The sequence below is a fragment of the Sturnus vulgaris genome, chromosome 2, assembly GCF_052056855.1.
Source record: "Sturnus vulgaris isolate bStuVul1 chromosome 2, bStuVul1.hap1, whole genome shotgun sequence".
Taxonomy (NCBI): domain Eukaryota; kingdom Metazoa; phylum Chordata; class Aves; order Passeriformes; family Sturnidae; genus Sturnus; species Sturnus vulgaris.
In genome coordinates this window covers 113,882,240-113,909,636 of record NC_142244.1, presented here as the reverse complement: position 1 = coordinate 113,909,636, position 27,397 = coordinate 113,882,240, and the positions used below count along the sequence as shown (strand labels likewise).

At 42.3% G+C, this 27,397-nt stretch overlaps 2 protein-coding genes across 10 annotated transcripts in view; one reads left to right on the top strand and one right to left on the bottom strand.

Moving 5' to 3' along the window:
* HSF2BP (heat shock transcription factor 2 binding protein) overlaps nt 1–2,995 on the bottom strand; it is a 30,049-nt gene extending 27,054 nt beyond the window's left edge. For 5 of the 7 annotated variants that reach the window (XM_014876826.2, XM_088160437.1, XM_088160435.1 and 2 more), the window contains exons 1-2: nt 2,901–2,995; nt 713–863 (exon numbers count right to left, since the gene is read on the bottom strand). In XM_014876826.2, coding sequence (XP_014732312.2) covers nt 713–863; nt 2,901–2,936 — 187 coding nt within the window. In that variant the 5' untranslated portion in view covers nt 2,937–2,995. The remainder of the gene's footprint in view (nt 1–712; nt 864–2,900) is intronic. The other 2 variants (XM_088160436.1, XM_088160432.1) reach the window with 2 other exon arrangements.
* A 135-nt stretch (nt 2,996–3,130) lies between these two features.
* On the top strand, nt 3,131–26,281 carry RRP1B (ribosomal RNA processing 1B). 3 transcript variants are annotated; one of them, XM_088160431.1, is made up of 17 exons: nt 3,131–3,277; nt 6,872–7,049; nt 8,269–8,351; nt 9,238–9,295; nt 9,976–10,061; nt 11,029–11,090; nt 12,421–12,550; nt 13,938–14,002; nt 14,495–14,658; nt 14,881–14,975; nt 15,785–15,882; nt 16,289–16,308; nt 16,718–16,843; nt 17,526–18,262; nt 20,965–21,111; nt 21,838–21,904; nt 22,971–26,281. In XM_088160431.1, exons 3-17 carry the CDS (start codon nt 8,322–8,324, stop codon nt 23,159–23,161), a joined length of 2,076 nt encoding a protein of 691 aa, XP_088016557.1. In that variant the 5' UTR covers nt 3,131–3,277; nt 6,872–7,049; nt 8,269–8,321; the 3' UTR covers nt 23,162–26,281. The 3 variants fall into 3 exon arrangements, with proteins under 3 accessions (XP_088016557.1, XP_014732311.2, XP_014732310.2); XM_014876825.2 differs by lacking the exon at nt 6,872–7,049 and having other exon boundaries at nt 3,140–3,277; XM_014876824.2 differs by lacking the exons at nt 3,131–3,277; nt 6,872–7,049 and adding an exon at nt 3,979–4,200.
* Nucleotides 26,282–27,397: the final 1,116 nt, after the last annotated feature.

Sequence of the window (27,397 nt, the reverse complement as noted above, 5' to 3'; positions counted from 1 at the left end):
GATATTCTAGAAGAGACACATTCTGTAATCTCAGTGCTTGTTCCATGTCTTTTCAGGCAAACCCAAATCCAGGTAAATTGTACAGCTGCAGGTAAGCTACAGTCTAGGGATGCAGCTGACTCCTGTTTGGCCCTGATGGCATGTTGGGAGTGGGGTAATTTTTGAAAGAAATAATGCACAGAGAAACCTGATATTGAAAAACTGGACTTTGGGGACTGCAGTAAAAGGACTTCTATTATAGAACCTTTTTTTTTTTTATTAGTAAAGCACACAAGTTAAAAAACAAGACAGGCCAAATACAAGATTAACTCACTCTTCCTCTTCCTTCAGATTTTTACCCACTGCTATTTACCATTATTTTGTAGGTGGTTTTTTTTCTGTGCAGTGACCTTTTGAAAAACAAAATGCTTTTGCTTTTTCTCAAAGGGAAAACACTTTTTTTTCCTCATACAGCTTCCCTTACTGCCTGAACTATATATGTTTTTTGCCACAGTAAAATATTTTTAAAGATTAATTTGACATGTCTGATTATTCCTAAGGCAGCCTGTAATTTTCTTCACTACAAACACATTAATTTACTGAAGCAGTCACTGAACAACACAGTTGAGTCTGGAATAGCTCCACAAACTCTACAACTATTTCTGGGGCACAACAGTTTGTTCTAAGCAGTTCTGGCAGAAACTGCAAGAGCTTCTAAGATGGTGCTACTCACTTGATTCAATAGCATCCAGCTTCTGGAATGTTCCCAAGATATCTCCATTCACTATTTTGGGTAAGAAATCCCGCAGTTGCATAACTTCAGTTGTCAGCCTTTCCAAATCCCTCCTTTTAACTTTTACGAATTCCTCTTTGGTCTCAGCCTTCTGAAATAAAACAACAAAGCAAAACAAAAACAAACCAACAACCAATCAAAGACACTGTTACAGTCCTGCAATGCTTTTCTGCTTCAATTTCTTTTCTTGGACAAAAATATTCCTCTCTGTGACATCATTTCACAAATTTGTAACTTTTTGAAGAGAACTATCCAGCAATCAAACCCAAAAATCTCTGAGGTTGGCTCTTTGACTGTAATCTTACTTTTTGCCACTGTGGCCCAAAGTAAATAGTATTACCTCTTTGCATGTTTCTTCGCCCAAAATGTGTGCAATGCATCTGAGAACGCTGCAAAAATTAACACTCACATTTTAAAATGTGAGCAGAATACACCAAGCTGTTGTTTCATGACTGTCATAAAGGAGACGATTACTCAGCTTTTTAATTAATTCAAACATTTGCAAGATCCTCAGTCCAAAATTACAACAACTCTTTTGGAAGAAACTGCACAGTTTTTAAACCAATTTATCTTTTTTGAAGAACAAAAATTATTTGCAGTCATCTGCAACCCAATGTCACATAAATAATTTAACCCCAAGGTAAGACAGAAATGTTTCCTAGTTTCCTCTCCTGCCAAGCTACAGCAATAGAATAGTTTTCATTCAATATTCCAGCAGAATATGTGTTAATTTTAAAATTACAGAGCAATTTCTGTACAAAAGTCCATGAAGTCCAGTTTCTGATGTACATATATGTGCACTCTGTTGGATGTTAAAAAGGCTGATACTTACACACCAACAAAAATAAAGTTTTAACATGTTTTGACTAAAACATTGATCACTTAAGATGCTTTCAAAAAGCAAATTTATATCTTAGTACTGTTTTGCAATGCACTGAGAATAGATCTGATAAGATTTTTTATGCATCACATCTTATTCCAGAGGGAAGAGGCTAACAAACCAAAATGAGCCATCCCCACAGTCCTCTCAAGAGCAGACACACAAGACAAATGGAAGTAATCCTCTCCACCCATTCCCTACAATTCTTTCTGCTTTCCTACTTCCTCAGAGTGAACATTTCCTTTCAGTTTTGCTTCCTACTCTATTTCTTTCCCAGCTGTCTTTCAATTCCAGAGAGTTTTGGGACAGGTCAGTCCCACCTCAGCAGGTTCAGAGCTGTAATGAAGGTATGGAAAAAGATTTTGCTTTACTTTCAAGTGTAAGCTCCAAGTTGCATCTAGGAAGTGCTTATGGCAAGGTTCCTAAAGCCAAGTAGCACCCCACAAGGTGACTCTAGAAAAATTCCACTCATCTAGGTCTCAAGAAAGCATGGAATAAACACATGGGAAGAGGAGTCTTTAGGGAATGTCATCCGCACGTCAGCAACCATGAATGACAGAGAGAATTCAGTAGTGCTCAGACTTACAGAGCAAAATTTGGTACACAAAAATATCTCTGTCCACTAGCAGAAGCTGAATTCAAATAAAACACACTGTCAATCATTGGCGTAGAGATATGCAGTAAGAAAGAAATTCTCATTTGTAGCTCCCACTGTAAGCATAGGTATTTGCAGTGCTGCAGTTACAGCAGACAAGTTTTATCTTCTCTGTTTAAGCAGCTTCTTCACATCTCTCTGCACTACAAGAGTATGTTAAAAGCAAATACAGCCGGAGGAGAACAGGAGTTTTCTGTACAGTCCTTACAGTAACAGCAGGTGCCTGGAGGTAGGAGATTTGACTTCTTTCACAGGGGTGAAGTCACCCGGAGCTCATGTCCTGCCTGGCCTGAGCCCAGTGAAGGGAATGCCCCTTCTCTGCCAGTCGGGAGGGGCCGAACAGGGCAGAGCTCCCAGCAAGGAATCGCTGCCAGCACTATCCCCACTCACTCCCCACCAGCCCAGGGTGCCTCTGGCACCGCTCTACAGCGCCCACCACGCTCCCCTCTACTGCGGCCCCGCCATCGCCCCCTCAGGGCCCCGTGAGGCCCAGGAGCACCACACAACTCCCCGCTCCTTCTGCTCCTCGGGGCACCACGCCCGCATGGACTCCCCGCTGGGCCTTAGAGCCAGCTCTGAGCCGCTCGCGATACCTGCGCGTCGCCAGCGAGGCCGGCGCTGCGCCACATCGCGACAGCGGCGACAGCGGCGACAGCGGCGTCGTGCGAGACAGGGGGGAGGGAGAGAGGGCGTGAGGGCGGGAAGGAACACGCCATGGACACGCCCCCTTTGGCTACGCCAGCTCCGATTGGCTGGGCGTGCTCGGGGGCGTGGTCTGGGCGTGGTTTGCGGACCAGGCTCCGCCCACCGCCCCGCCCCGAGCAGTCCCGGGACAGCGACAACACCGGGAGAACACTGGGATAACACCGGGACAACACCAGGAGAATATTGGGATAACACTGGGATAACACCAGGATAACACTGGGATATCACCGGGAGAATACTGGGATAACACCAGGACAACACCGAGGTGCTGGGGACGGCCAGAGCAAGGCAGGGTTGTGGGGAGGTGCAGCCCGGCTCCGCTGTGCTGCCGCTGGGGCTGGAGGCTCCAGGGAGGGACACCAAGTTGGGAAGGAATATTGAGGATCTGCTGAAGGGCAGGGACGCTCTGCAGGGAGATTTGGAGAGGCTGGGTGGAAGCACCAGTGGTGTGAGGTTCAACAAGGCCAACTGCTCGGTCTTGCACTTGGGTCACAACAAACCCCTGCAGCTCCAGGCTGCGGAAAGAAAGTAGGAAAGCTGCCCGGAGGAAAAGGGTCTGGAGTGCTGGTCAACAGAGGCTGAACATGAGCCAGGTGTGTCCAGGTGGCCAAGAAGGCCAATGGCATCTGGCTTGTGTCAGCAGCAGTGTGGCCAGCAGGACCAGGACAATAATGATGGCTCTGTACTGAACACAGGTGAGGCCACACCTCAGGTACTGTGTCCAGCTGTGGGGCCCTGGATTCAGGAAGGTCGTGGCTCTCAGTGCCATGCGTGTTGATCGGTCACAGATTGCCCTCGATGCTCTCTGGGGTTCTTTTCCAGCCTTCATGGCTCTGTGGTCTGTGGGGTGCCGGCCGGCGCCTCCCATGGGTGAGCCCCGAACTCTGCGATGCCCCCGCTCCGCCCATCCCTGCGCTCCGCCTTCCCTCCGTGACGGCACAGCCCGGCGCCCGTGACGGCATCAGGCGGGGCCTGGCGTGGGCAGGACGGGCCGGAACGGGCCGGGACCGGGCCGGGGACCGGGACCGGGACCAGAGCCAGAGCCAGGCCGGGCCATGGCTCCCGCGGCCGTGCAGCCGCCTGAGGTGCAGTTCGCGCAGCGCTTGGCCGCTAACGAGAAGCGCATCCGAGACCGCGCCCTCAAAAAGCTGCGGGGCTACATCGGCGTGCGGACCCAGCGGCCCGCCGGTACGGACCGGGGGGTCCGGGGGTGCACAGGGACCGGGCTGGGGACAGGGACAAGGACAGGGACAGGTCCCGGTGCCTTGGCGGGGGTAGCGGCGGCCCCGGCGGACGGACGGCGTGGGCAGGGAAGGAAGCAGCACCACGTGTGCGCCCTGAGCCCGGCACGCCTCCTCTGGGGTTCTTCTCGGCCTTTTAATTTTTTATTTTTTTCTTTTACTTTTACGCGTCTGTTTCACAGTGTATACACACCTATTCTCGCCCCAGCACCCGGGAGCCGAGGGAGTCGTGGATCCTCGCTCGGGAAAAGTCTCCGGGCACTGGAGGGGCTCGGGAAGGATCGGCTTGGATCCAGGGAGGGTCTTGCTGGCAGCATTAACAAATCCGGGATGGGAGCAGGATGGATCGTGTGCTCTCCTTCCCAAGGAACAGTAAATGTTCAGTGCACATTAATGCACTGAACTGATCCAGGCTGGAAACATCCCGGTGTATGCAGCATAAAGTTTTATCTTCTGTTGTTTCTGGGAGGTGTAATCTGTCTGTTTCCATGACTGATATTCAGGATAATAATCGAGGAAAGCTAAGTTATGTTTCAGCGCTTGTGTAACTGCAGCTGATTCTGTGTAACCCGTTTGGGTTACCTGTTACCTCCACTTCATGGTATCAAAAGCTTTTTTTTAATGTTTTTCCAAAAATTCTGCTTGGAGCTGTATACTGGCACCTTAGAACTGAGAGTTCAGTTGTGTCCATGGAGTCGGTTTGAGGCTGGGAAGGCCAGTCTGAGGCTTCCTGCACCTGAAAGTGCTTCATGTGCACAGTTTCCACATGGATGTATGTTATTCCTATACCTTACATTATATATAATATATATAATGTAATGTATAATCTGTATTTTATGTTTTTTATATATAAAATACATATTTTATGAGCTTTTTTATACATTATTTTATTCCCATATATTTAAATTATATATTATTGCATATTACGTCTATATTTTATATATTAGTATATATTACATATGTGGCTTTGGGGAACCAGCCTAGAGCTGACCCCAAGACCTAAACTGCAGCTGGTTGGACCTCAATGAATTATTTGAAAAGACTAGAATGAATATTGTTTCTTGCCTTTCCAAGTAGTATTTGACCCACTAACCACATTTGACAGAGGGAAGGACACCTAGAAAGCCCTACAGGGTCAGGCCAGGGAGCCAAACAATCATTATCCCATTCCTGACAGGTAACATAGATCTAGGGATTGCCTGGGGACTAGGACAGTGTGCATCACGTACCTCCCAAGTACTTTCTATTTTTTAGCTCTGGAGACTTTCTAAGGGAGACTCTGTGTTCAGTAGTGCTCTGTGCCTCTCACTGCAAAGTGCAGATTCCTTGCAGTTTGTGGAAGCAGCCAGAAGAAGGACAGGAGTACCATAAGTGAGGGTAAAAGCTGCAGGTTCAGGCACTGCTTGTTATGAAACCATCACAGGGAAATTGCTCAGCTGGGCTGTGAACCTTTTGCATGTAAAAATCAGCACACCGTGGAATGCAAATGAGTAGGAAACAAGGGTGACTAATTTCCAGAGCTCTTAGATTTACTTGCTGTTAAGTACTATCCAAACTGGTAGTATTGAAACAAAGATTAACATCTTCGGGGTTGGAGCAAAAGCATGTTCAGGAGAGAGGGGGTTTTTTTAAGTTATTTATTAATTAGCAGCCTTATACCCATCCAGTATGCTGAGAGGGATGAGGCTCACACATCAGGCAACCCAGGTAAGATGCCCTAATGTGAGGAGTTGAGAGTGTGCTGACTTTTGGAAGAAGTGCTGGAGTTCACCTGATGTTCAGGGCTATCAGATGTTTTGTAGATAGACAGGCAAACACAATTTTTTTTGCTCTGTGTGGTCTGTGCTAAGGCTGAGGGAGCTTCTTCAGAGAGCCAGAGCTCTTCGTTTTCAGCAAGAAGTTAAACTCTGTGGAAGGCATTGAACTACCAAATGAATTGATGAAAGAATAGTGAACAGAAATAACTTCTAGTAAAAGAGGGAAGGAAGATTTTTGGGGGGTTTCCTGTCAAACAGAGCTGCACTTACTTGGGCCTGGATCTGTAAAGGATTTATGTCATTTCCACTGAAATGTGCCTGTGTGTGTCTGGTCCATTGCAGTTATCTAGAATAGGAAAAATTGCAACCAATTCAATGATAGCAGTGTCAAAGCAGCCCAGCTCCCAAACAGAAATGCTGTTTAGGGTTGCATTCAAGTAGCTGTGAGTGGTTGTAACATGTTAATCTCAGCTCCCACAATACATAGAACAGAGTTATTGTGCATAGGGGCAGTTACAATTCAAGCCCTAAAACCTTTCTAAAATCTTTGTCAGGATAAGCTTAAGGTATAGAAGGCCTTTAGTTCTGGGCATTGTGGTTGCTAATATAGTGCATTCAGGTTTTAAAATAACTTTACCTTAATGGTTATTATTTGCCAGCTCTGGCTGGGGACAACACATAAAGTTGAAAAACAGAAAACACAGTTTTAAAACTACTTTTTTGAGCCACTAGGATAAGAAAATTGCTCTAATTTTTGGTCAGAGTCTTATGTCAAATGGACACAGGACTGCCTAGGACACTTTAAAAAGCCCTGTGTATATGAAAAGCAATCCCATGAAAGTCTGTGTTTTCTTCCCTCAGATCACAGGAACAGGCTGTCCAGGGCAGTGGTGGAGTCCATGTCCCTGCAGGGATTTAAAAGATGTGGCACTTGGGGACATGGTTTAGTGGTGGCCTTGGCAGTGATTATCTGAGAGGTGTTTTCCAACCTGAATAATTCAGTGATTCAGTTCTGTGAACTCCTGAGCCACATTTATAGGTAGGAGGAGATGCCTCTGTTTGATGCCTCTGTTGGGTTAATGCTGCCTGTGAGGTTAAAATTGCTTCTTACCACTCAGTACATCACATATAATTCCCTTAAGAAGTGTTATTAATTTTAATATTCCAATGAATATTAAATCAGTGAATCAAATTGTTTTGTATTTTATCATAACAGTCCTGTCAAATCTAAGTTAAATTTATAATTAATGTTTAATATTACTGGACACATTGCTTCCTACATAGCATTTTGCATATTTCCTCTCTTTCTTTTTAAACAAGCAGGACTAATGTGTTTGCAGGTGTTTTTTTCTGAGTGATAATTGCTTCCAAATGACTTGGTCCAAGGAGAAGGTGCACATTTAGATCTTGCACTGGGTCTCAAGCTTTTTGACTGGCAGACCCCTGAGACAGTGGTCTTTTTGGAACAAATCTGAGCTTTCTGAAGATGATGATCTTTTCAAAGTAATTTTTCATGAGATTGCTTGGGCATATTTAATAGGCCATAGTTTGAAAATAGCTCTAGTAGGTCATTGTAACTGCCTTGAAACAATGTACTGTTACAATTTTACTTCAGAAATTTAGCTGATGTAATGAAATATCCTATTCTTGAGCAGGTAGTAGTGACTTTCCATGTAGTACTTTACTTCTGGAATGTGAAAATATTTTTTTTGCTGTTAAAATTCTGGTGTTACTATATCCCAAGACTAACTGTATTAGAAAAACTTTTGTTATAGTTGCTCAGGCTCTTTGACTATAAAGTTTAATGTAGAAATAAATATGTTGATTGCTAGAAGTTATTCTATCAAAACAAATCCCTAGTAAAAAGTAAAACGCTTCATAAAGTCAGACTTTGTTAAAAAGAGCAAAACAAAATTAAAAACATCGTGTCTTTTGTAAAACTATTTCTGATGCTCTCATTAAATTTTTTTTTCAGACTTGGTGTTAAAATATGCCAAAGACATTTATTAGAATTATGTTGGTATTCATCTTACCTGTGATTGCTTTGGAATCTTCGTTGTTTCAGTAAAGGTAGAAGCTTACAGTCACTGAATCACTGTTCTATTCCAAATTGCCTTCCAATTAATTTGTTTACAGTAGGAACCCAGAGAAAATAGCAAAAACAAAGAAGAAAAAGGGGAGCAGAGGGAACTGCATGAAAGTATTTTGGTGGAAATGTGTGTTTTTTTCCTTTCATTCAGACTTGTTCTGTACCATAGGTGGCTTCAGTCAGGAAGAACTGCTGAAAATATGGAAGGGCCTTTTCTATTGTATGTGGATGCAGGATAAACCTCTGCTTCAGGTATAGTAATTGGGTTTGTAATTGCTTGAGTGGGCCCCTCCAAAATACCCTCTAGGACATACAACTTTAGAATGGGGAAAATTACCTTTTTTTTTTTTTTCCTTCCCCTGTAGCCCACCTGTGGCACGTGCAGAAGAGGTGACTGTAACTTGGTGATCTGAACATGAACAGATCATCTTTGGAGTCACCTTCTGAAGGGCAGGTGTAGCTGTTTACCTTTAAAAGGAAAGCTAAAACAAATTCTTCATGAAATGTTGATTTTGTGTAACTGAAGCAGTAATAGCAGGTTGCCCTTAACTGCAGCTACATTTGTTGAGATTTTAGTGTGCATGTTGCACACTTCCTTTTCCTTTGTTAGTTCAGTAGCACTTCCTCTACTACCAACTTTGTACTTACTGCATATTTTTGTCAACTTCTACTAGTTTGTCTCCCTGCTTTCCAAAAAATACTGGTTTTGGTGTAGCAGCTCTCAGTAACCTCAGTTTTCAAATCACTTGTCTGCATGAACAGGGTTACTCTCACACATAATTCACACCCTTCCAGAGGGACCTATAAGAGAGCAGCACCACATGAGTTTTACATCATTTATTAATTCAAATACATGGGGTTCTTCTTCTCCTAATTTAATTTTATCTGCTGTCAGAAAGATGATTTGTGCAGAGATCTGGTAAATTGAGCAGGTTTTGATAACCTTGAAACTTCTCTTCCAGCTGGCCTAGTCCCAATACAAGGATAACTGCAGTACTAAAGCAGCTGTTGAGAGAGTAGTTTTTATTTTGAGAGATGTTTCATGAAATTCATACTTCTTGCTGTTTGCTGGTTTTGTGTTTGGTGAAGAGACCAAATACTAAAACATACTACCCTAACTGTGTTTGTTTATTTTTAGGAGGAACTTGCAGCCAATATCTCACAGCTTATCCACGTGTTTCAGAATACAGAGGCTCGTAAGTGCTATTTAATTACCTAATCCTTTGTAGGGTACTTCCCTCTTTGGTGACTCCACTATCACAGTGCCAGAATAAAGACAGACAGATAGAGGGGCTGTTTTGGTGGTTTTTTCTTTCCTTTTTGTCCAGTTGGTCTGTGTGATTGCATTAAGGCAAGCGTGAGCTGCAGGATTTTTCTGCCTGTTGCAGGAGAAAAGTTGTGTGATACAAGTGGGATTTTTCGGGACAGGTAGCAAAACAAACTTGTCCCCTTACTTCTCCATTCTGCATAGACTGTTCTGTGTATTTCCTGCTTAAAACCAACTTTATTTCATGAGCTGTTATGCCCCTGCTATTCAAAATGCTTATGAAATGGAGTACTCAGTCAATGCCAAAAATGCATGGGTGGAAATGGGTGCAGAACAGATATTTTGCTCAAACTTGTGTGTATATAGCACAAAATAGATACAAATCTGTCCCTGTAATTAAACTTGTTTTTAAAAGTACCTGTCTGCCTTTTCTTGTATTGTTCTCAAGTTTAATTGATTCTTGTACCAGTGTCAAGCCTGTCTTCCCACAGCTCTGTCCCTGTCACTCGAGAATCCTAGGGAACTGCATCCCTTTCTTGAGATGCTTTCAGATTAGCAGAATAGCCCACTGTGCCACACATGCAGGTGTTTTTCCTTGCTCCCTGGCAGGACACCTGTTCATCCAGACATTTTGGCAGACGATGAACCGGGAATGGAACGGGATTGACAATCTGCGTCTGGACAAGTACTACATGGTAATTGTACCTGTCTGGGTGGTGTTCTCCCAGAAAATGTGTGGGTGCTGGTGTGCTGGAAGGCAGCTCTGTCTGCACATGCATTGGTGTGTATTGCAAGAGAAGTCAAGGTATTTTCTTGACACATTGCAAGAGATGTTTGTTTTAAAGGCTTTAACTCACCACTGCGTGAATCTAAAAGCCAGTACAGTTTATATCATGCTGGAGTGCTTTCCCTTCTAACATAGTGATTTTTTTCATTGATTTCTACACTAGAATATAAATACTGTCTCAAAGGGCACTGTGTCAACATCAGTTGTTTAGATCAGACCGTTTAAAGACTCTTTCATGATCTGCACTAGAACCCCAAGTTTCCACCAGTAAAGTAGCCACTGTAGTACATTCAATAACCAGAATTCTTTCTATAGGAAACAGAACAGGAAGTAAAATCTTAAAAGGCATACCTTCATAAAGAAAAGAATTCCATTATCTTCTTCTTTGAAAGAAGTTAATTGCAGGCACATTCACTGGTGGTTTTTCTTTCCCAACATTAGTAGATATAAGTTATTTCAGTAAGTGAAGTGTTTTGAGCCAGATGAATGTGGCTGTTTTACATGTGACTGTCAGTGCAATTTTCAAGTAAATTATATTATTATCACCTGTCCCATATTGTTGTGTCCAATTTAAGCTGTGGCTTTTCTTAGATGAAGGCAGCACTTAATGAAGAAATCAGGGGTGTGAATCAAGAGAAAGCTGTATAGTAGAAATTATCATGGATTTTTTGTGCTTAGTATATGAAAATAGTTTGTTGTCTTTTTTGCTTCACAGCACCCTTCTGTTGCATTACATGATAGACAATGTGTCAAAATGTTCATGTGTGGCAGTTTCCACTTTGTGCTATAGAGGTTTACCAAGAAATCAGTTCATACTACAGTCACAGTGACTCCTTTACCTGCTTTCATAAAAAACATGTTTTTGTGCTTTGCAGCTGATGCGTCTGATTTTGAGGCAATCCTTTGAAGTTCTGAAAAGAAATGAATGGGATGAGGGGTAAGCAGATTTCTGGATGGTGTTGTATCATAAGCAAGTCACCCAGTATACCTGTATTCAAATATATTTTCATTTAATAGATTCTTTTTTCCATAGATGCCACTGTCATGAAGTCTTAACATTAAGGCTTATTTGTTCTTCATATCACTTTGTTTAGTAACATAGTAAGGTGTTACATGTCATTAAATTAAATACATTATTTAATGTATTTCATTTTCTAATGTAGCCAGAAAAGCTATCAATGAAATATCACCTACAGAGAGACTAGACAGGGAACCTGCATCCCAGAAAATACAAAAAAAAGAATTTTTTTGTTTGTTTGTGTTTTTCTGATTGGCTCTGACTTTTAAAAGTATTTATTTTACTGTGGTGACATGGTGACTTTTCTGATAAGACAGAACCCCTTAATTGTAAACTAGTCTCCTATTTGTTGTAAGCATCTGTGGTTTTGGTTGTGCTTCTTCCATATTCTGCTAAAAGGCAAATAATTGCAGTCATTTGCTCTGTCTAGAGCTCTTGTGCCACTTCTAAGCTTGTCTTTAAATGGATGAAGAAATTGAAGTCTTTTAATTGAAAGTGCTTGATAACCCAGTTTCTCTCTCACCCTCTGAAATGTGGGATGCACACAGGCATGTTTTTGTGAAAACAGAAAGGAGTGCAGAGCTCAAGGACACCCCATCCCTCCTGTTCCACCTTAATTTTGCACTGGGTAAATGCCCTCAAGTTGGAGAGATGAAAATGTTCCTGACAGGAGCAGGAGGTGTGGGAGGGGTTTGATCAAGTGTGGTCACCCAAACTGATCTCTGACAAGGTTTCTTCTGGCTTTGGCCTCCATCTTTCACTGGAAAGAGGCAGTGTGGGAAGAGAGGATCATAATTCCTGTCTTTGCAGAGGGAGGGAGCTCAAGAACTGCCTTTTCTTCCTGAGTGGAGCCAAGAAGCTGCCTAGCATGACTTTCTTCCCTCTTGTCTTTCAAAATACCTTTGAAGAAAGGTGTATTAAAGTAAAACTGAAGGAATGTTAACAGGTTTTCAATGTTTTGAATTCTCTTTGGGATTGGAAATGTTTGTTCTGGGCAAAATTGCAGCAGGTCCCAAAGAACACCAGGGGAGAAAGCTTGGAATATACAAAACTTCACTTTCCTGAAAGATAGCAATGATAGGCCTCAGGGTAAAAAAAGAAGGAAAAAAAAATCAAATTGGACAGCTGCCCATAACTGTAAAGAAGTGGAGTTGTTGTCAAGACAAGAGTTTGTTTTCAAGGCAAAGATATGAGCAATTTAATATGAAAATCTTGTTCTTTTTTTCTCTCTTTATAATTTTTTTTTCAGTCTAGTTGAACCATTGCTGCAGCTATTAATGAAAGAAGTTATGGACCCAGACAGCAATTCTCCCACTGGGATAAAGTTCCATTTCATTGATATCTATCTGGATGAATTGGCTAAAGTTGGTGCAAAGGAGGTTAGAAAATACTTTGCTATTTTATTCCTGATTGATGTTAACTGTGGCATGAAGCATCTTAGAAGAAGTGTAATTTTTGGAGTATGTAATTTTTAATGGTTTTAAATATAACAACACTGAGTAAGCATGAAGAAAGTGACTTACTAAAAGTTATGCTTTTACTTTTATTCATGTCTTTGACAGTGGGAATATGGTAGTTTCTCTCAAGTTCCTGAGTACTGCTATGCTGCTCCAAATTGAGGTTGGAAAAATAGTGATAGAAAAGTTATAGACTATTCTCATTTGTTTGTTTCAGAGGGGACTCAGTGTTATTTCCCTTGTGTGTACATGTTTTCTTGTCTTTGCTTTTGCAAAGGCTGACATAAAGCCTGCTCTTGGCTCGTTGTGTAACACCTAAGTAGAGGAGGAAAGTGAGCTTTTACAGTAGTCTCATACTTGCTTATTGTTGTCTGTGCATTGTACAGTTTACCCTCCACATCCAGATGTTTGTTTTGCTGGTGACATCTGTCTTGCTCTGCTGTGTGTTGCTGTGACAGTTAATTTATGGCCCTGAGTTTTTTGCTGTTCCAGTGGTGCAGAGTTTTGCAGCAGCAAAGCCAAGGAGCATCTCTCCTGTCCGTCCACCCTTCCTGCTGCCCCACATTTGTCCCAGGCTCCTCCTCAGTTGCCTCCCCATGTCTCTGGCCTCTGGTACTTCTTCTCCTTGCAATGGACAAAGCTGCCAGCAGTTTCCCATTCCTATTCCTTGCAGTCAGTATTCAAACCAATCCTGCCTGCAGGTTTTGAGGTTCTGGATTGTGGATCAAGAGAGAAAGAAGTCTGCACCAGAGAAGTGTGGGCACTTGGAGCCCAAATAATTTCTGCTGCTCCACAGTCACTCAGCTGTAGCTAAGACACTCACTGGAAGCCTGGAGCAGGGAGCACGTCCTCCAGACTATTTGAAACCACAGATGATGCTCATAAAATGGATTTTGAAGGGAAGGGTCTTCCTCTTTACCTCTACTGTAGCTGAAAGGGTTTTGGTGCAAGCAGCCCAGTTAAGAGAAACCCAAATCTTACTGTTCTACAGACCTTTGGGAAAGTACACAAAATTATTTAAGCTTTCTCTGCCTCATGATTCTTTATCTAAAGTAAGAAGCTTTGTTATATTTCTGTACTCAGCAGAATAAAGTCTGCAAGGCAGTCAGTGTTTTGATAATCCTTCCAGGGAATATCTGGAAGTTAGTGGTAGCAGTGGTAACAAAAAGGCCCTGGATACCTCTGCCAGTTGGAATTAGATAATATGGTGAAAGAAGATCCCCCCAACACCAATTCCTGTATAAACAACAATATTCAAGGAATTTCAGTATTTTCTGTACTCACATTTTTTTTCTTTCTAATCAAACAGCTCACAGCAGACCAGAATCTCAAGTTCATAGAACCTTTCTGCAAAATTGCCGCCAAATCAAAGGAGTAAGTTTAATAAAAAGATAAATATTTTTTAAGAAGAAACTCTGAATATGGTAATAAATGGATGAAAGAATCATAATTTCGGAATGTAGAGAAAGAAGGGTATTTTACCAGCAATGTGCACAGTCATTTGAAGATAACTTGTGTTTATCAAAGCTATAGATGGTCTCAATTTATAAGAACTATATCAACCTTTGTTGGTTCGTTTGTCCCGTTATTTTAATTTTTCATGCATAGAGCAGCTGAGCTGCTTCTTTGCAGTGTAATATAGGTCAGCATATAAACAGTGACATTTAAGAGGGGCACATTAGCAGGACACTGCTTGGATTAAAGGACTTCTGTTTAGGGAGTAACAGGTTCGCTTTCATCATGTGAGGAGCTCAGTGTTCTTCCACTTTCTTTCTCATCCATTTTCCTTCAAATTCCCACTTTTTTAACTTGGGAGGGGAGGGTGTTGATGGTGCATTGGGCTCACCCTGCTCTCCTGTGCCACAGTCGGCGTGTGCTCCATGCTGTGGCCACTGGTGTCTTTGAGATGATCGTGGATCAGTCTCCCTTCGCCATCGAGGACCTGATGAAAGAGCTGGGTACCAACAGTGATGAGGAGGATGTTTCTGAAAAAGGCAAGCAGGAAAATGAAGAGATGCTTAAAACCAAAGGTAAGGAGGAAATTCTAAATTGCTCTGGTAAGAGTTGCTAGGATGGAAGAACCTGTTTCCTAAAAATACATTTCTGCTCTGAGCCAGTCAAACACATGTTCAGGGTGTTGTAAGGATAATTGTGTTTTCCCCTCTTCCCTTCAAATGTACTTAATAAAGCTTGTTCTTTCGGAGTCACTATCTCAGACAAAGCATTAATATTCAGTCTTTTTTCTTTAACAGCAGACAGATGTCTATCAGGAAAATCAGCACAGAACTCTGAAAAAACAGAGGATATCAATGAAAATGCTGATGATGGGATTGGGACTGTTCTTCAGGTTTGTGGCTCTTTTGCTCTGTTACTGGTATTTCTGCTGTCTTTTCCCTATCCATTTCAAGAGGTGCAGAAGTAAAGGGTAATGGATAAACATGTTACAAAATTTTAATCTCCTTCTAATTTATAGTAAGGTGTTATTTATGTCGTGTATTCTGTGAGTGGTAGTAAAATAAATCCATGTATAAATTCCTCTTTCCTCTCCCATACCTTCTTTTTTCTGCCCTTCCCTTCCTGATTCAGGAGTTAAAAAATGAGTGTGCTAAAAGCCAAGTCAGTGAGGGTGGGAAGCAATCAGCCTGATTTTCATCGAACATAGATGATGGGATACATAGGATAGAGGGTAATATGTTACAATTTGGGCTTTCTAGACCCAGGGCCAGTACAGTGTAGTGATTCTGACAAATTCTCCCATCAAACACACATGCAGGTGGATACACTTCATGCATCTGTGCCTTTTAAGCAAGAATTAGGACATGGCACACTTTAAATCTGATACTTAGCTAAATATTTATGGGAGTTCTGAAGTGGGTTGGCTTCTCTATTGAGTAAGAATTGAGGTTAGGAACATTTGAGAAAGAGATTCAGCTGTTCTGTTAATGGAGCAGCCACCTGTACAAGTCAGTGTGTGAAGGGGGTGTAAACTTCAACAGTGGAAAACATTTGGGGTTTAAAGGAAGTGTCTGTTTCAAGATGTGTATTTTTACAATTTACCTATTGAACTTAATACTTCATATATTCATGACACGAGTTGCACTGGGTCATCTTGCATGGATAAACTAAGAACAGCTCTGCTGTTCTTTCCTCCAACAGTTTGATTACAAGGCTGTTGCTGACAAAATCTTCGAATTTGCAAGCAAGAAAAATATACCTTCCCTGAACAGAAAGCGGCTGTACAAGCTGGTCAAAAAGTGAGTTCTGCTGAAATACACCTTGCCCTAAACTACTTTGATTTTCTTTGTGCCCGGCCTCTCTTGTCCTGGTGACATTGTCGTGCTGTTCCTCATTGGTACCAGACAACTGCCCAGTGTGGGTTTGATCTGCAGGATGTGACATCAGGTTGGGTGTGATGCAAGGAACAGATGCAGGAAAAGTGTTAAATTGCGGTTTTCTCGATAATTTTGGTGATTGGCTTGAGTTTGAAGGTTTCTGAGGCAGATCTCTTCTGGAGTTTGTTGACTTCTTTTGCAAAAATATGTTGTTCCTATTTTAACAAAACCATAATAAGTACAGTGATGCTGTTTTGCTAGTGTTATTATTGGTACTGAATGGGTAATAATGTTTTGGGTTTTTTTTCTCCCTTCCTCTCACCTGCAGGTTCCAGGACTTAGCAGAAGGTAAGGACTGAGAGCAGAGACAGTAGTTATTTTCTATTAAATTATATATAATGTTCCATACAATGTGTATTGAAATTTTTTTCCCTCTTTTTTAAAGTGTATTAATATTTCAAGAATATTATGTTGGGGGTTTTGTGGGTTTTTAAGAACTCATTAAGACACATTACACATTTTTTGTAAGATGGCCAAATTGCTTTCACAATTTGAGCAATCCTGTACTTTGTCCTTAAATGAAAGATGATTATTTTTGCTTAAACAAATAGGAATCATTCATATGCTTTTCTTTAAGGTTGGGTGGGGAAAAAGGAGCTGTTTTTTCTTTCTGTGGGAGTTATGCTGTATGTGAACAGCATAACTGTTCATAGAAGTAGGACTTTCAGTTTTCTGATACCATATCCTTCCTCAACAGGAATCTTCCCCCAAGATATTCCTGAAGATGTTTCAACAGATGAAGATGATGATGAATCTAGTAGGCGAAAGCGAAAGAAAAAAGCTGTCAAGCCTTGGCAGCAAAACGAGCTGGAAAAAGTAAAAGGTAAGGCAAGGTCAATATTTGGGAGAGAAACAATCTGCAGTGACTTTTGCAGTTTGGCAAAGTGTCAGATATGAGCTGTTTTGAGGAAGGCAACACTGTTGTTCAGGATGTGCTGATTTGTATCCTGTTATGATGAAGGTTAAATGTGAAATGAAATTCTCTTTGAAAGTGGGGGGAGCTCTCTTCTCAGTTCTGAGGCAAGCATCACCTAAAAATTTCAGTCAAATGCAGAACTGGAAGCAGCTGTTTGCATTGCTCATTTGAGCAGGTGCATTTACTGTAGGAAAGCAGAAACATGTAAGTGTTAAAACAGGGTGATTACTAGAATATAAGAATTTGAGGATGTTGGAATACTGAACCCCTGAGCTTGCCCTTCTGATAGGCTTAACAGGTGGGTAATAACAACTCTTTTTAGGGATGTTACTAGGAAAGATGGGGTTGCCACAGGGAATGGTTAAGATCTTACCTGTGACAAGGCAAAATTAGCAAAGTATTAGGCCATATGTCATCATACTGCAGTGTCCTGAGCAGCTGTAACAGTGAAACTGTTGTGCAGGCTGATAACAGGAAAATGGTGCACCTATTTTAAAAGAAAAGAACAAAAATAGAATGGAATTCAATTGTTGTAAGTACCTTTGTGTTTCATATATGTGTTATGGCATTCTTTTTGGGATGGATTTAGAGGATAAAGAAGAGCTGTCAAGTGTGAAGGTGCCATCAGTTCCCCAGAGGAAGAGGAAAAAAAGGAAGAAGAGGGACAGCCCAAGTGCTGATTCTGGAGCAGCTGATGGAAGCTTTGAGGAGGGAAAAGCTGAAACATCTGGATCCAATGCTTCTAGCCAGGAAAAGGTGCCAGAAAATAACAAGGAGAGGAAGAGAAAGAAATTGCTAGTAAATGAGGCCAGTGAAACCACAAATGCAGCAACTGGCACCAGAGAAAATCATAGTATCTGTGTGCAGAACAGTCTGACTGATGCAGAACAGAGTAAAAAGAGTCAGTTAAAGAAAATGAATCCCAAAGTGCAGAATGTTCCTGCAAAACCAGCATGTCAGAATGGACCAGCCACTGCCAGTGCAGCAGAGGATGTCAGCCCATCTGTCACGCCATTACCTCCTAAGGCTGTGAAAAGGAAGCAGAAAGCAGGGGCTGTCCTGATGAATGGGGATCCCCCTGTGCAGCAAACTGACCTGAAAACCAGCAAAGAAGGCTTGCTAGGGACCCTGCCAAGAAAGGCAGGGGCTGAATCTGCACCCTCCAGAAAGGTCACACTGAAGACAAAGTTAATTGGTTTGGAAGGGATGAAAGTCTCCAGTCAGAACGCAGCAACTCTGAAAAAGAAGAGAAAAGTGAAAGAGGTGCTAAACTCTGTTGAAGCCAATGGAGTTCTGGAGACTGTATGCAAGAAAAGCAAGAAGGTGGTATGTACATCTCATTCTTTTCTCTGCCTGCTTCAGGATCTGCCAGGCTCATTTTCAGACTTGACTTTAGCTTTCTGAGCATGGGGCTGCATGGGCTACATGGGCTGCTTGCTAATGTCATCATGCGTTGTCACCAAAAAAAGAGCTTGATTCCCCAGAAATCCACACACTGCTACAGTGTCACACCCTCCTGTACAATGACACTAAATCCTGTACCAGCCACGCAGCTGGAAGAACCCATCTAGCTGAAAAATGGGATGTTAGGGATAAGATGGGGTTGTCTTTTTCTGTCTGCTTTTTTCTTTGGTCCCTGGGTTGATTATTCTTTTAGCATTGGGTCTCTGGTTGAGCTTTACAGCATGCTCACAAAGAGCGTCATGTTTTGACAAAACAATGAGAAATGGGAAGATGGAACATCCCTTCTGCAGCAGCAGCACACAAGATTAGGATCAGCTCCTTGTGAAACTGCCCTCAGCAATCCCAGGAGTGGCTTCTTTTGCTTGCTCTCTGCTCCATCTTAAAAAACCTGGGGAAAGTATTTGGGGAAAGAGAATAGACATTGAAATAGAGAATATGACACTGTGACCTTTAATGTCATCAGTGGCTGTGTGATCACATTTAAGAATGGTCCAGTTCTTTGTAAGACAATACTGTGTTTGTTCACTAGGAGGGTCTGATGTCTTCTTCAAAAATATATGCCCTGCAGTTTGGGAACAATCTATTTTTTTTACCTCTCTATCTTGCACTCCCCGTTTTCTTATTTGTCATAGGTAGAATAGAGTTGGTTTTTCTCAATGATTTGACAGTCAAAAAGCTTTTTGTAGTGTATAGTTTTGACAGTGTGGCTAAGAAAGAGAGTGCAGGTGTTCTTCCCTCTCCTGCTACTGAAACTCTTTTTAACTGCTCATTTCCCATGTACATATTCACTCTTAACACATTCGGGGGTTTAGTTACATTCTTGGAAGTCTTGCTGACAGTCTCACTTTGGTGGAAAAAAATTCATAAAGCACAGATGAGATTATGAGTACAAAAAAGTTCAAACTTGTTATGAGCCTATGAGCTCAGTTCTGTTTAACTTAAATTTAAAACTGTAGGATTAGTTAAGTAGTGCAGCATTGTATATGGAGATATAACTACTCAGGCTTTCACAGGAGAAAAAATTCATATTGAAACTTCGTTAAAACAGTAATAAAATAACTGACATTTTCTCTTTTTTGATGATGAAGTGCTGAGAGGGAAGATCCAAAAGGTTTCTCTCTCCCCACTATTCAAACTACATTGCTCTCTCTCTGGGGCTTCCAAAGTAGGAGCCATTGGGTTTGTCTCCTGTTGTCTCAAGGTGTTGGTCAACAAGTGACCAGCAGGTTCCAAGACCTGTGATAGATTCAAGATAAGAAGTTCCTGCAAACTTCATGGAAGTGAGTTGTTGGCATAGCTTAGCATGGGCACTGAGGGAAAGGCAGCAGCACAACCCCAGCACTGGCCTGTTGGCCAGCAGGGCATGGGCTACTGGGTCACTCTTCATGTGGAATTCCAGAGTAATTATGGCATTTGCTTTTTCTTGCTCAGTCCATGTAGTTGTGTGAGTGTGTGTGTTAAAACGGAGGAGAGGGATTGAGACAAGGAAAGAAACTTGGAAACTGAGTCGGGAGGAGAGGGAGAATATTGACGGAAGAAAGAAGAGGGCAGGGTAAAACTAAAATGCACAAATGCAGAGGAAATTAAGCTTTGCTAATTTTGTTTTCATTGCTTGAGATATAAGATGTTGTTTTATTTCCTGATTTTAGTTATGTAATCCTGGCCTTGTGCCCAGAAATGAGGGGCATGTTTTGATTCTTGATTTCAAGGACAACACACACCTCCAGAGAATTAGCTTCAAATATTCAGAGGAAGGAGGAGGAGGAGAAGGGGGAAAAAAAAAGTCAAGATCAGCATTATTTCAGAGTTGTCTCTACAATTCAGAAAACTAAAAGTCTTGCGGTTTTTCCTTTTATTTGAGGCAGAAGTGATTTTCATAACACAAGAGGCCATATCTGCTGTACATTTTCCACAGTTTGCCAGTGAATGCCTTTGGAATTCCATGTCTGTAGGTTGATGAAAAGCATAACTGAACTTCCCCTCACCACACTCCACAGACAGCAGAGTAGAAAGCTCTGCCAGTGCAAGTCCTAAGAATTGCCTTGTACTGGAGACAAGAATTGTTTTAAATGCCATAAAAGTATGAATTTTAGGCAGCACTACCCAATAGCTGAATTTCTGAAAGTATAGTCAGATTTCATACTCCGGTTTTTTCTTCAAAGTCTCCATTTTACCCCAAAGCTGTGTTTATGCTTTAGTTATTTATCTTATTCATCCAGAGGTACCACAGAAGAGTTTTGCTTGTGATGAAGGAAAATAAAGGATCACTTGTGTGCAGGAGAGCACATGGAGAAAACATAAATTGTTTGCACTCTGCATGGCTTGGCAAATCTATTGCAAATTCTTCATTTGTGGTTTGCAGTGACTTTCCTATTTCTGCACTTGAGCTTGCCTTAAACTTCTGCTTTCAGTCATGCTATTTGCTAATTGCAAAATTACCTACTGGGAGCTGAACCTGATGATTAACTAATGTAAGTGTGTGGTCAGCACTGGTAACAGCACTAGGTATTAGTTAACTACAGTACTTTGTACTGAAGCACGTTTTCCCTTTCCCTCCTTCACAGGAAAGCAGTGCTGCTCTGCCACCATTAAAGAAAAAGAAAGCAAAACCAGGAAGTGATTTTGTAAAATTTGAAAAATCAACTGTACCAAAGGCAGTGTTCTTCAGGAAAGCCAGAAGCACCATCTCTTCCACCAGGACACCCCTGCAGGTGAGGTGATCTCACAAAGAGCAGCTGAGTCTGGGGACAGATGTCTTCCCCAGCAAAGGGTGTGACCTCACTGGTGCTGTCTTTTCCACTCCCTGTTAGTCTCCTAACATAAGCAGATATAACTGGAAATGCTGATTCATTTTCCTGTAGACAGAGTCACACATGGCTCCAGAGTTTCAGAAAATTAGTTATAGATGTCTCTGAAATCTCTTCTTCCTTCCCCTCTGCTTTCAGCCTTCTTGTTGAACATACACAATTCTGAATCTGCTCATTTCACAAGAAAGCAAAAATATAAACTGATTTCAGTCTTGCAAAGGGACTTTGAGCCTCCATTTCTTCTCATTTATGGAGAGTGGCAACACTGCAGGTCTTCAAAAGTCTGCCTTCTTCTCTAGAGCTTTTTAACATTTAAAGCTTTTCAAGTCCTCTTAGTAGTTTGAGTGCGGTGGGGCCAATCTGTTTAACACACAAATATCTTCCTGTTTGTTGTTGAATTACATAATGACATTAAGGAGGGTATGTGATTTCTGCACAAATGGAATATGTTTGCTTTTGGCTAGGAAAACAATGCTGTCTTAGCAGCAGTAAGTGCCAGAGGATTGGGGCAGTTCTAAACCAAATGAAGGAAGAAGTAGGCTGCTTTACATCAGTGGGGTGCAGGGGGAAGAACTCAAAGCATTGCCTCAGAAATCTTATTTTATTTCATGTCTTTATTTTGCTTTGTAGCTGAACAAACTGCAGACACCCAGCTCCAAAAAAGTCACATTTGGCTTGAATAAAAACATGACTGCAGGTGAGTCTGATATGTGTGTGTGTCTCCACAGTGTCTCTGCTATGGAATGGGAGGAATGGGGAAGCTGTACACACTCACACACCTGTGGAACACCTCTAAAACAGGATGGTTCTATTCCTTTTTTGTCTCAATATTTGTATTTAGTTTACAAACCCTCCCCAAGTTCCTCTCCAGAGGAGATGGTAGCATTTAGGACATTCAGCCTTGCAGCTAGACTTGAGCAATTCCAGGGTGCTGCATTAGTGACCTACAGAAGGAACCTCATGGATGGAAAACTGCAGCAGAGTAATGAACTTTCCTTCCTGAGCTGCCTGTTTGCAGGGCTCCTCTGGAAACACGTGCACTTCACAGATTTCATTGCTCACTTCTGTTTGCCAAGGCAAAGGTTCTGACAATGCTGATAAAATCAGACTTTGTAGTAGCAAACTTTGCTTTTTATCTTGGCTGCTCGTGGTTTATTAATGGCCATGAGTAGGTAAAGGTCACTTCCCTTCTGTAAGCAGGTGGTGTTTTCCCTGTTAAATAATTGTCTTGATCCGTAGGATAGAACTATATCCCATGTATTCATTTAGCTACTTTTTAACTCTCTGAGGTGTGCAATAGGTCACGTTCAAATTGAGAACAGTGTATCTAGATAAACGTCTTCATGTTAGTATATCACATCTGAACAAAATGAAAAATAAATGCCTCCCTGCTGGCTGTAGAGCTGTTCAGCAGAGTAGAGACACTGCTTATCCATTGTCATCTTTTAAAGTCCAGTGTGGTGTTTTTCAGGATAGCTGGAACACTTGTGTCTGGGGAAAAAGGCCCAGCGTCTCTGGTGGTCTGTGGAGCTACAGGGAGGGTTCACAGTGGATTGCAGCAGACCCTGTTCCCCAAGGGGCTCTGCTGAGAGATGTGCTTCACCACCATCTCTTTTCTCTGCGAAGTCTTAGGCTTCTGATCCTTGCTGGGCTTGAGGATCTAACTCAGGCTTCTAAGGCTGGGAAATTCAATAGTTGATTGACAAGCCCAGTTATTCCAGGGGTTGCATTTCTTTTTAACTTGTTGATTTGTTTTTCAACAGAATTTAAAAAGACTGACAAAAGCATATTAGTGAGCCCAGAAGGACCCTCCCGTGTGGCTTTCAATCCTGAACAGAAACCTCGTCATGGGGTGCTGAAGTCACCCTCAGTGACCCCAGCAAAAGAGCCCCAAATGAAGAGACCATTTAATATGTCAGCTAAGAAGAGATCAACTGCTGTGAACTTCTTTTAAACCAACAAACGTGGCCTACTTTTGTACAGGACATTTTGCTAACCTAGAATGTTCTCTGGAGGTATTTTGAACTTCTTTATTTTTTTAAGTTAATACAAATTGTATATACAAAATTCTGATTATGACCTGGGTCATTGCTATTTTGAAACCACTTCAGCTCTACCTTAAAATACTTGTTTTGTCTTTTTACAGAAAAGAAACAAAATCCAATCTCTGCTCAGGTTTGGTCTAGAAAAAGTATGGTCTCTGCCCATGTTATTCCCAAGAGACTTGTCCATTTAATTAAGGAATGTTCAGGGTTTGATTGTTCCAGTGATTTTTTATTTTTGAGCCAGTATAAGACAACTTGCACTTCATGCTGTTAAACTGTCTTTCATTAGACAGAGTTTAAGTTGGAAAAAGGCAATGCAAATTTTAAGCCTACTTGATCATGTATTTTAAAATTCTACTCTCATTTTTCATGTGTCAGCCCTGGCATCCTGTTAATTCTTCTGGAAATAATTATTACCTCATGTCTCTGTTTAATAATAGCTGGACTTGGGTAGCTTTGCAGCTAGCAAGTGAGCTTTCCTTAGGATAAGAAATGTTTAGCTGTTGCTCAAGTGGTCACTGGTGCAAATAAACCTTCACAGCCTGCTGAGTCGGGGACAAGTCACCACATTATTTTCAGTAACCTGAGTGCCAAAGCTGGCTTGAGCCTGTCACACACATGAGCTGGCTCCTTCTCTTCGCTGAACTGAAATTCGTGCTCTTGAGCAGGAGAAATCTTTGATATTTCCAGGTCTTCCCCCAGCCCCCTCTGCTGCCTTTCCTGAAGGTCTGACAAGACTCCTGGTTTTCTGCTTTAGCACCTCTGTGCCAGAGCTCAGCCCTCATTCAGTGCATGAACTTCTGCCTGGGCTGAGGTGAGCTAGATGGGTGTAGTGCATCTTTGGGTAGGACACATCTCTCTGAAAGCTTTGGTGCCTCTCAGTACAGGGTGAAACTTTACAGCCCGTGCAGCTCGGTTTTGGTTTTGATGTAGAATCAGATGTCCACTTGGCATTTCTTGGAGTTCAGTTTTTATTTGAATATTTTATTACTACTCGGCGTGTTTTGTTTTTAATTTGCTTCGTTGGTAAAGATTGAGATGCATTGCTGCAAGAGATCATTTATATAATTTAGATGGGAACACTGAGGAGGGGGAGAGTAAATTAAAATAAAATCATGTCTTTTGATACAATTGGAAGATTTGAAATCTTTCTTTGGAAATTTTCCTTATATGAATGAGGCAAAGGCTTTGCAGCAGATGTCTACATTAGAGCTCAGCTTGGAACCACAGCCTGGTGCCAGAGCAAAGCTGTTCATGAAGCTTCACACCAGTTATTCCTGTGATCCTGTAAGAGAGAAGGTGAACCTGCCTCATTACCTTGTCTTAGGATAACTGTATTATCAGTTAAATAAACTGATAAATGTTTATTTAGCTACTTCTGCCAGCAGAATTACATGTTGTGACATATTTGCATACTTCAGTGCTGTTTTTTACCAGTCCTTGATATTGTCTGCCCTCTGCCAGATTACTCCTCATAAGCAACGGTATTGAAAGTCTTCTTTTGTAGCTCATCTACAATTGCTTCAAAATACTGGGGTACTTCCAGGTGGCTGGTTGGTCTCAGCTGCTCAATTCTAATCCGTCCCAGTTCTCTCACTGAGTTTGTGACAGTCCATGGTTTCTGGTAATGCCAGAAATTAATTTTGCTCTTTTCTCATTTACAGTGAAGGACTGAATTTCATTTGGTTTTGGTATTGGTCTAGGCTGCATCTGTTTCTGTGATCAATAAAGAACTCTGGAGAATACCTTGATAAATTAATGATATTTGTTTATGCAAGTATTGTTCATTTATGTTTTTAAAAGCTCATTGTATATTAGCATAATGGATTTTGTTGACAAGATGATGGTAAGTAGGGTGTAACAGCCTGTTCAATATGTTGTACTATTACTTTGTCTTGTGGGTGAAAAGTCTCATGTGGAATATGCATATGTATGCATATGTATGTGCATGGTTGTGAATGCCTCAGGTTGGAGATGCCACGTTCCTCCAAGCATAGAGATGCAAACAATCACGTGGTGGATCTGGTGTGCACAGAAAAATCCAAGATCCAGACACATTGGGGTTTGCTTTGGTTTTAATACATATAACTTACTATGGATATGAATTGATTGTCTGGGTCTTTTTCTGTTGATTGTAGATCCACTGAACCTATTGCTTGTCCAACTGTTTTGTTGCCCACAGTGTTAAATGGAGAGGGCAGAAATGGCAGTCAGGTTTTTATGTAAAATTTTAGTGATGTGATTGCTTGTTGCAATGCATCCATAATCCATCTGTGCCACGAAATTGCTGCAATGTTTTGTAAATATACCTGTGAGGTGGGTATTGTCTTCAGTGGCGTCCGGAATTTCATTCAGGACAACTTTACAAACAAAACCCAACCACTGTCAATACAGTTTATTCAGCATTGCTGGGTTACATTTGAATACGTTACCCAAATTATTGGATAGTGACAATGCCAATAAACATTGAAGAGACAAAAAAAAAAAGAAGAAATGTAACTCACAATATCCACTGCACAGATAGAGTGGCATTCTGAGGAGAGGTGTATTAATAAGAAAAGAGAAAGGAAAACTCATCTGCCCTGTTTGATGTCACTTAATGGGGTTTTTTTAAATGTTACTCCAGCTCCCTAGCTGCTAGCCATGCCCTGAGTCAAAAATAATATGGCCTAACTTTTAAAGGACAATGGTTTTTAATGATTCTCTGCATTTTTGTTACAAATCTGATCAACTTTCTCAAGCTCTAATAGTTTATAATTCATAGCTTCAAGAGAACTCAAAAGCACAAGATTAATTCAGCAAGGCAAAAAGTTGAAATTCTATTTCAATTATGCGATATGCAATATGTCTTACAGTCTGTCAAAGCTGTGTGACTTGGAAAGTGTCCAGTGCGCTTTGTCATGAATTACCTGCACTGGGATTTCATTAGAGGCAGGAAAAAAAAGTATCATTTTATGTTCCTCTTAAAGAGCATTGTGTCTAAGCATTACATCATTTAATCTAGTCCAATAAACCATATTTTTTGTGGACATTGTATTTTGGATAAATCTGTGAATTTGGGAGGTTTGGAGAGGGTAGCAGCTGGGGGGACACTTGAAGGCACAAAGGAAGTTGTTCTTGCTGCCATGAACTTGCTATCTGTCTTTTACTTTTATTTGATAGTATAAAGAGCACAAACTAATGAAGAGCCTGGCCCAGAGTCTGTGCAACATCCCGAGGAAGTGACACAGTGTGGCTTAAGTGCGGACACATAATTAAAAGATTCTGCTTTTCCAAATGTGGTGGGCTGTGCCTGCTCCATCATGGGAGCCGCACAAGGCCAGGCAAAGCAGCAGAGATCTGAAATTGTGAAACTGAAAGAGCTGCAGTCTATGGCCAGGTCTGTGCCATTGGGGAAGCCATGCAAGAGCCCCGGGGCCGAGGCAGAGCCCTGAAGGACCCCCCTCATCCCCCACTGCAGCTGCACATGCAGCCAGTGCACACAAGTCCTTGGCCGTGTCCATCTGGCCAGTGGCCCAAATAGCCCAGCTTCCAAAACCAGGGCTCTGCAGGCTACGGCTGGGGCTGTCGGGTGGGCCAAAGCCTCACAGGGGCCTGGGCACAGCAGGGGCTACAAGTGCCCAGGGCCGGGGCTGCTCCAGTGCCAGTGCCAGCACTGTGCCACTTCCAGTGGGGTCGGCATTGAAGGGGTGCTGGCTGTGGCCCTTTGTGACACAGGCCCGTGGTGTCAGGGCTGCTGGGGATGCAGGACATGGAGGCCTTTGTGACGTGGCACAGGGGCACCTAAGGGGCACAGAGCCCTGGCGTGCTCAGTCCCAGGAGAGCCGCCCTGTCAGGAGGAAGCAGCTCCCCTGAGAGCCTCTGTGTCAGAGCAGAATGCAGACCCTCCCAGAGGAGATGAACCCCAACTCCCCCCCTGCCATGGAGCAGCCGGGCCTGTGCATGACGCCCCAGGCGACGGCCAGCCCCGGAGGGAGAGGGGGCGGAGGAGAGGGAGGAGGCTCTGCCCCACACAGTCCCTTATGCCCCCCCAGCCCCTGTTGCTCCCCCAGTCCCGTTTCCCCCCCAAGCCCCTTGTGTCCCCCCAGTCCCTGCCCTGAGGGGCTGGAAGCCCTCGGGGAGCAGGGAGAGGGGGCAGTAGGGGG

What these genes read in the sequence shown, in the direction of transcription:
- RRP1B (XM_014876824.2), top strand. Translation starts at nt 4,068, where the DNA reads ATGGCTCCCGCGGCCGTGCAGCCGCCTGAGGTGCAGTTCGCGCAGCGC. An exon ending in CTAAAGTTGGTGCAAAGGAG is followed by an intron (nt 12,551 to 13,937) that starts GTTAGAAAATAC and finishes CTAATCAAACAG; the next exon opens with CTCACAGCAGACCAGAATCT. An exon ending in GCAAGAAAAGCAAGAAGGTG is followed by an intron (nt 18,263 to 20,964) that starts GTATGTACATCT and finishes CCTCCTTCACAG; the next exon opens with GAAAGCAGTGCTGCTCTGCC.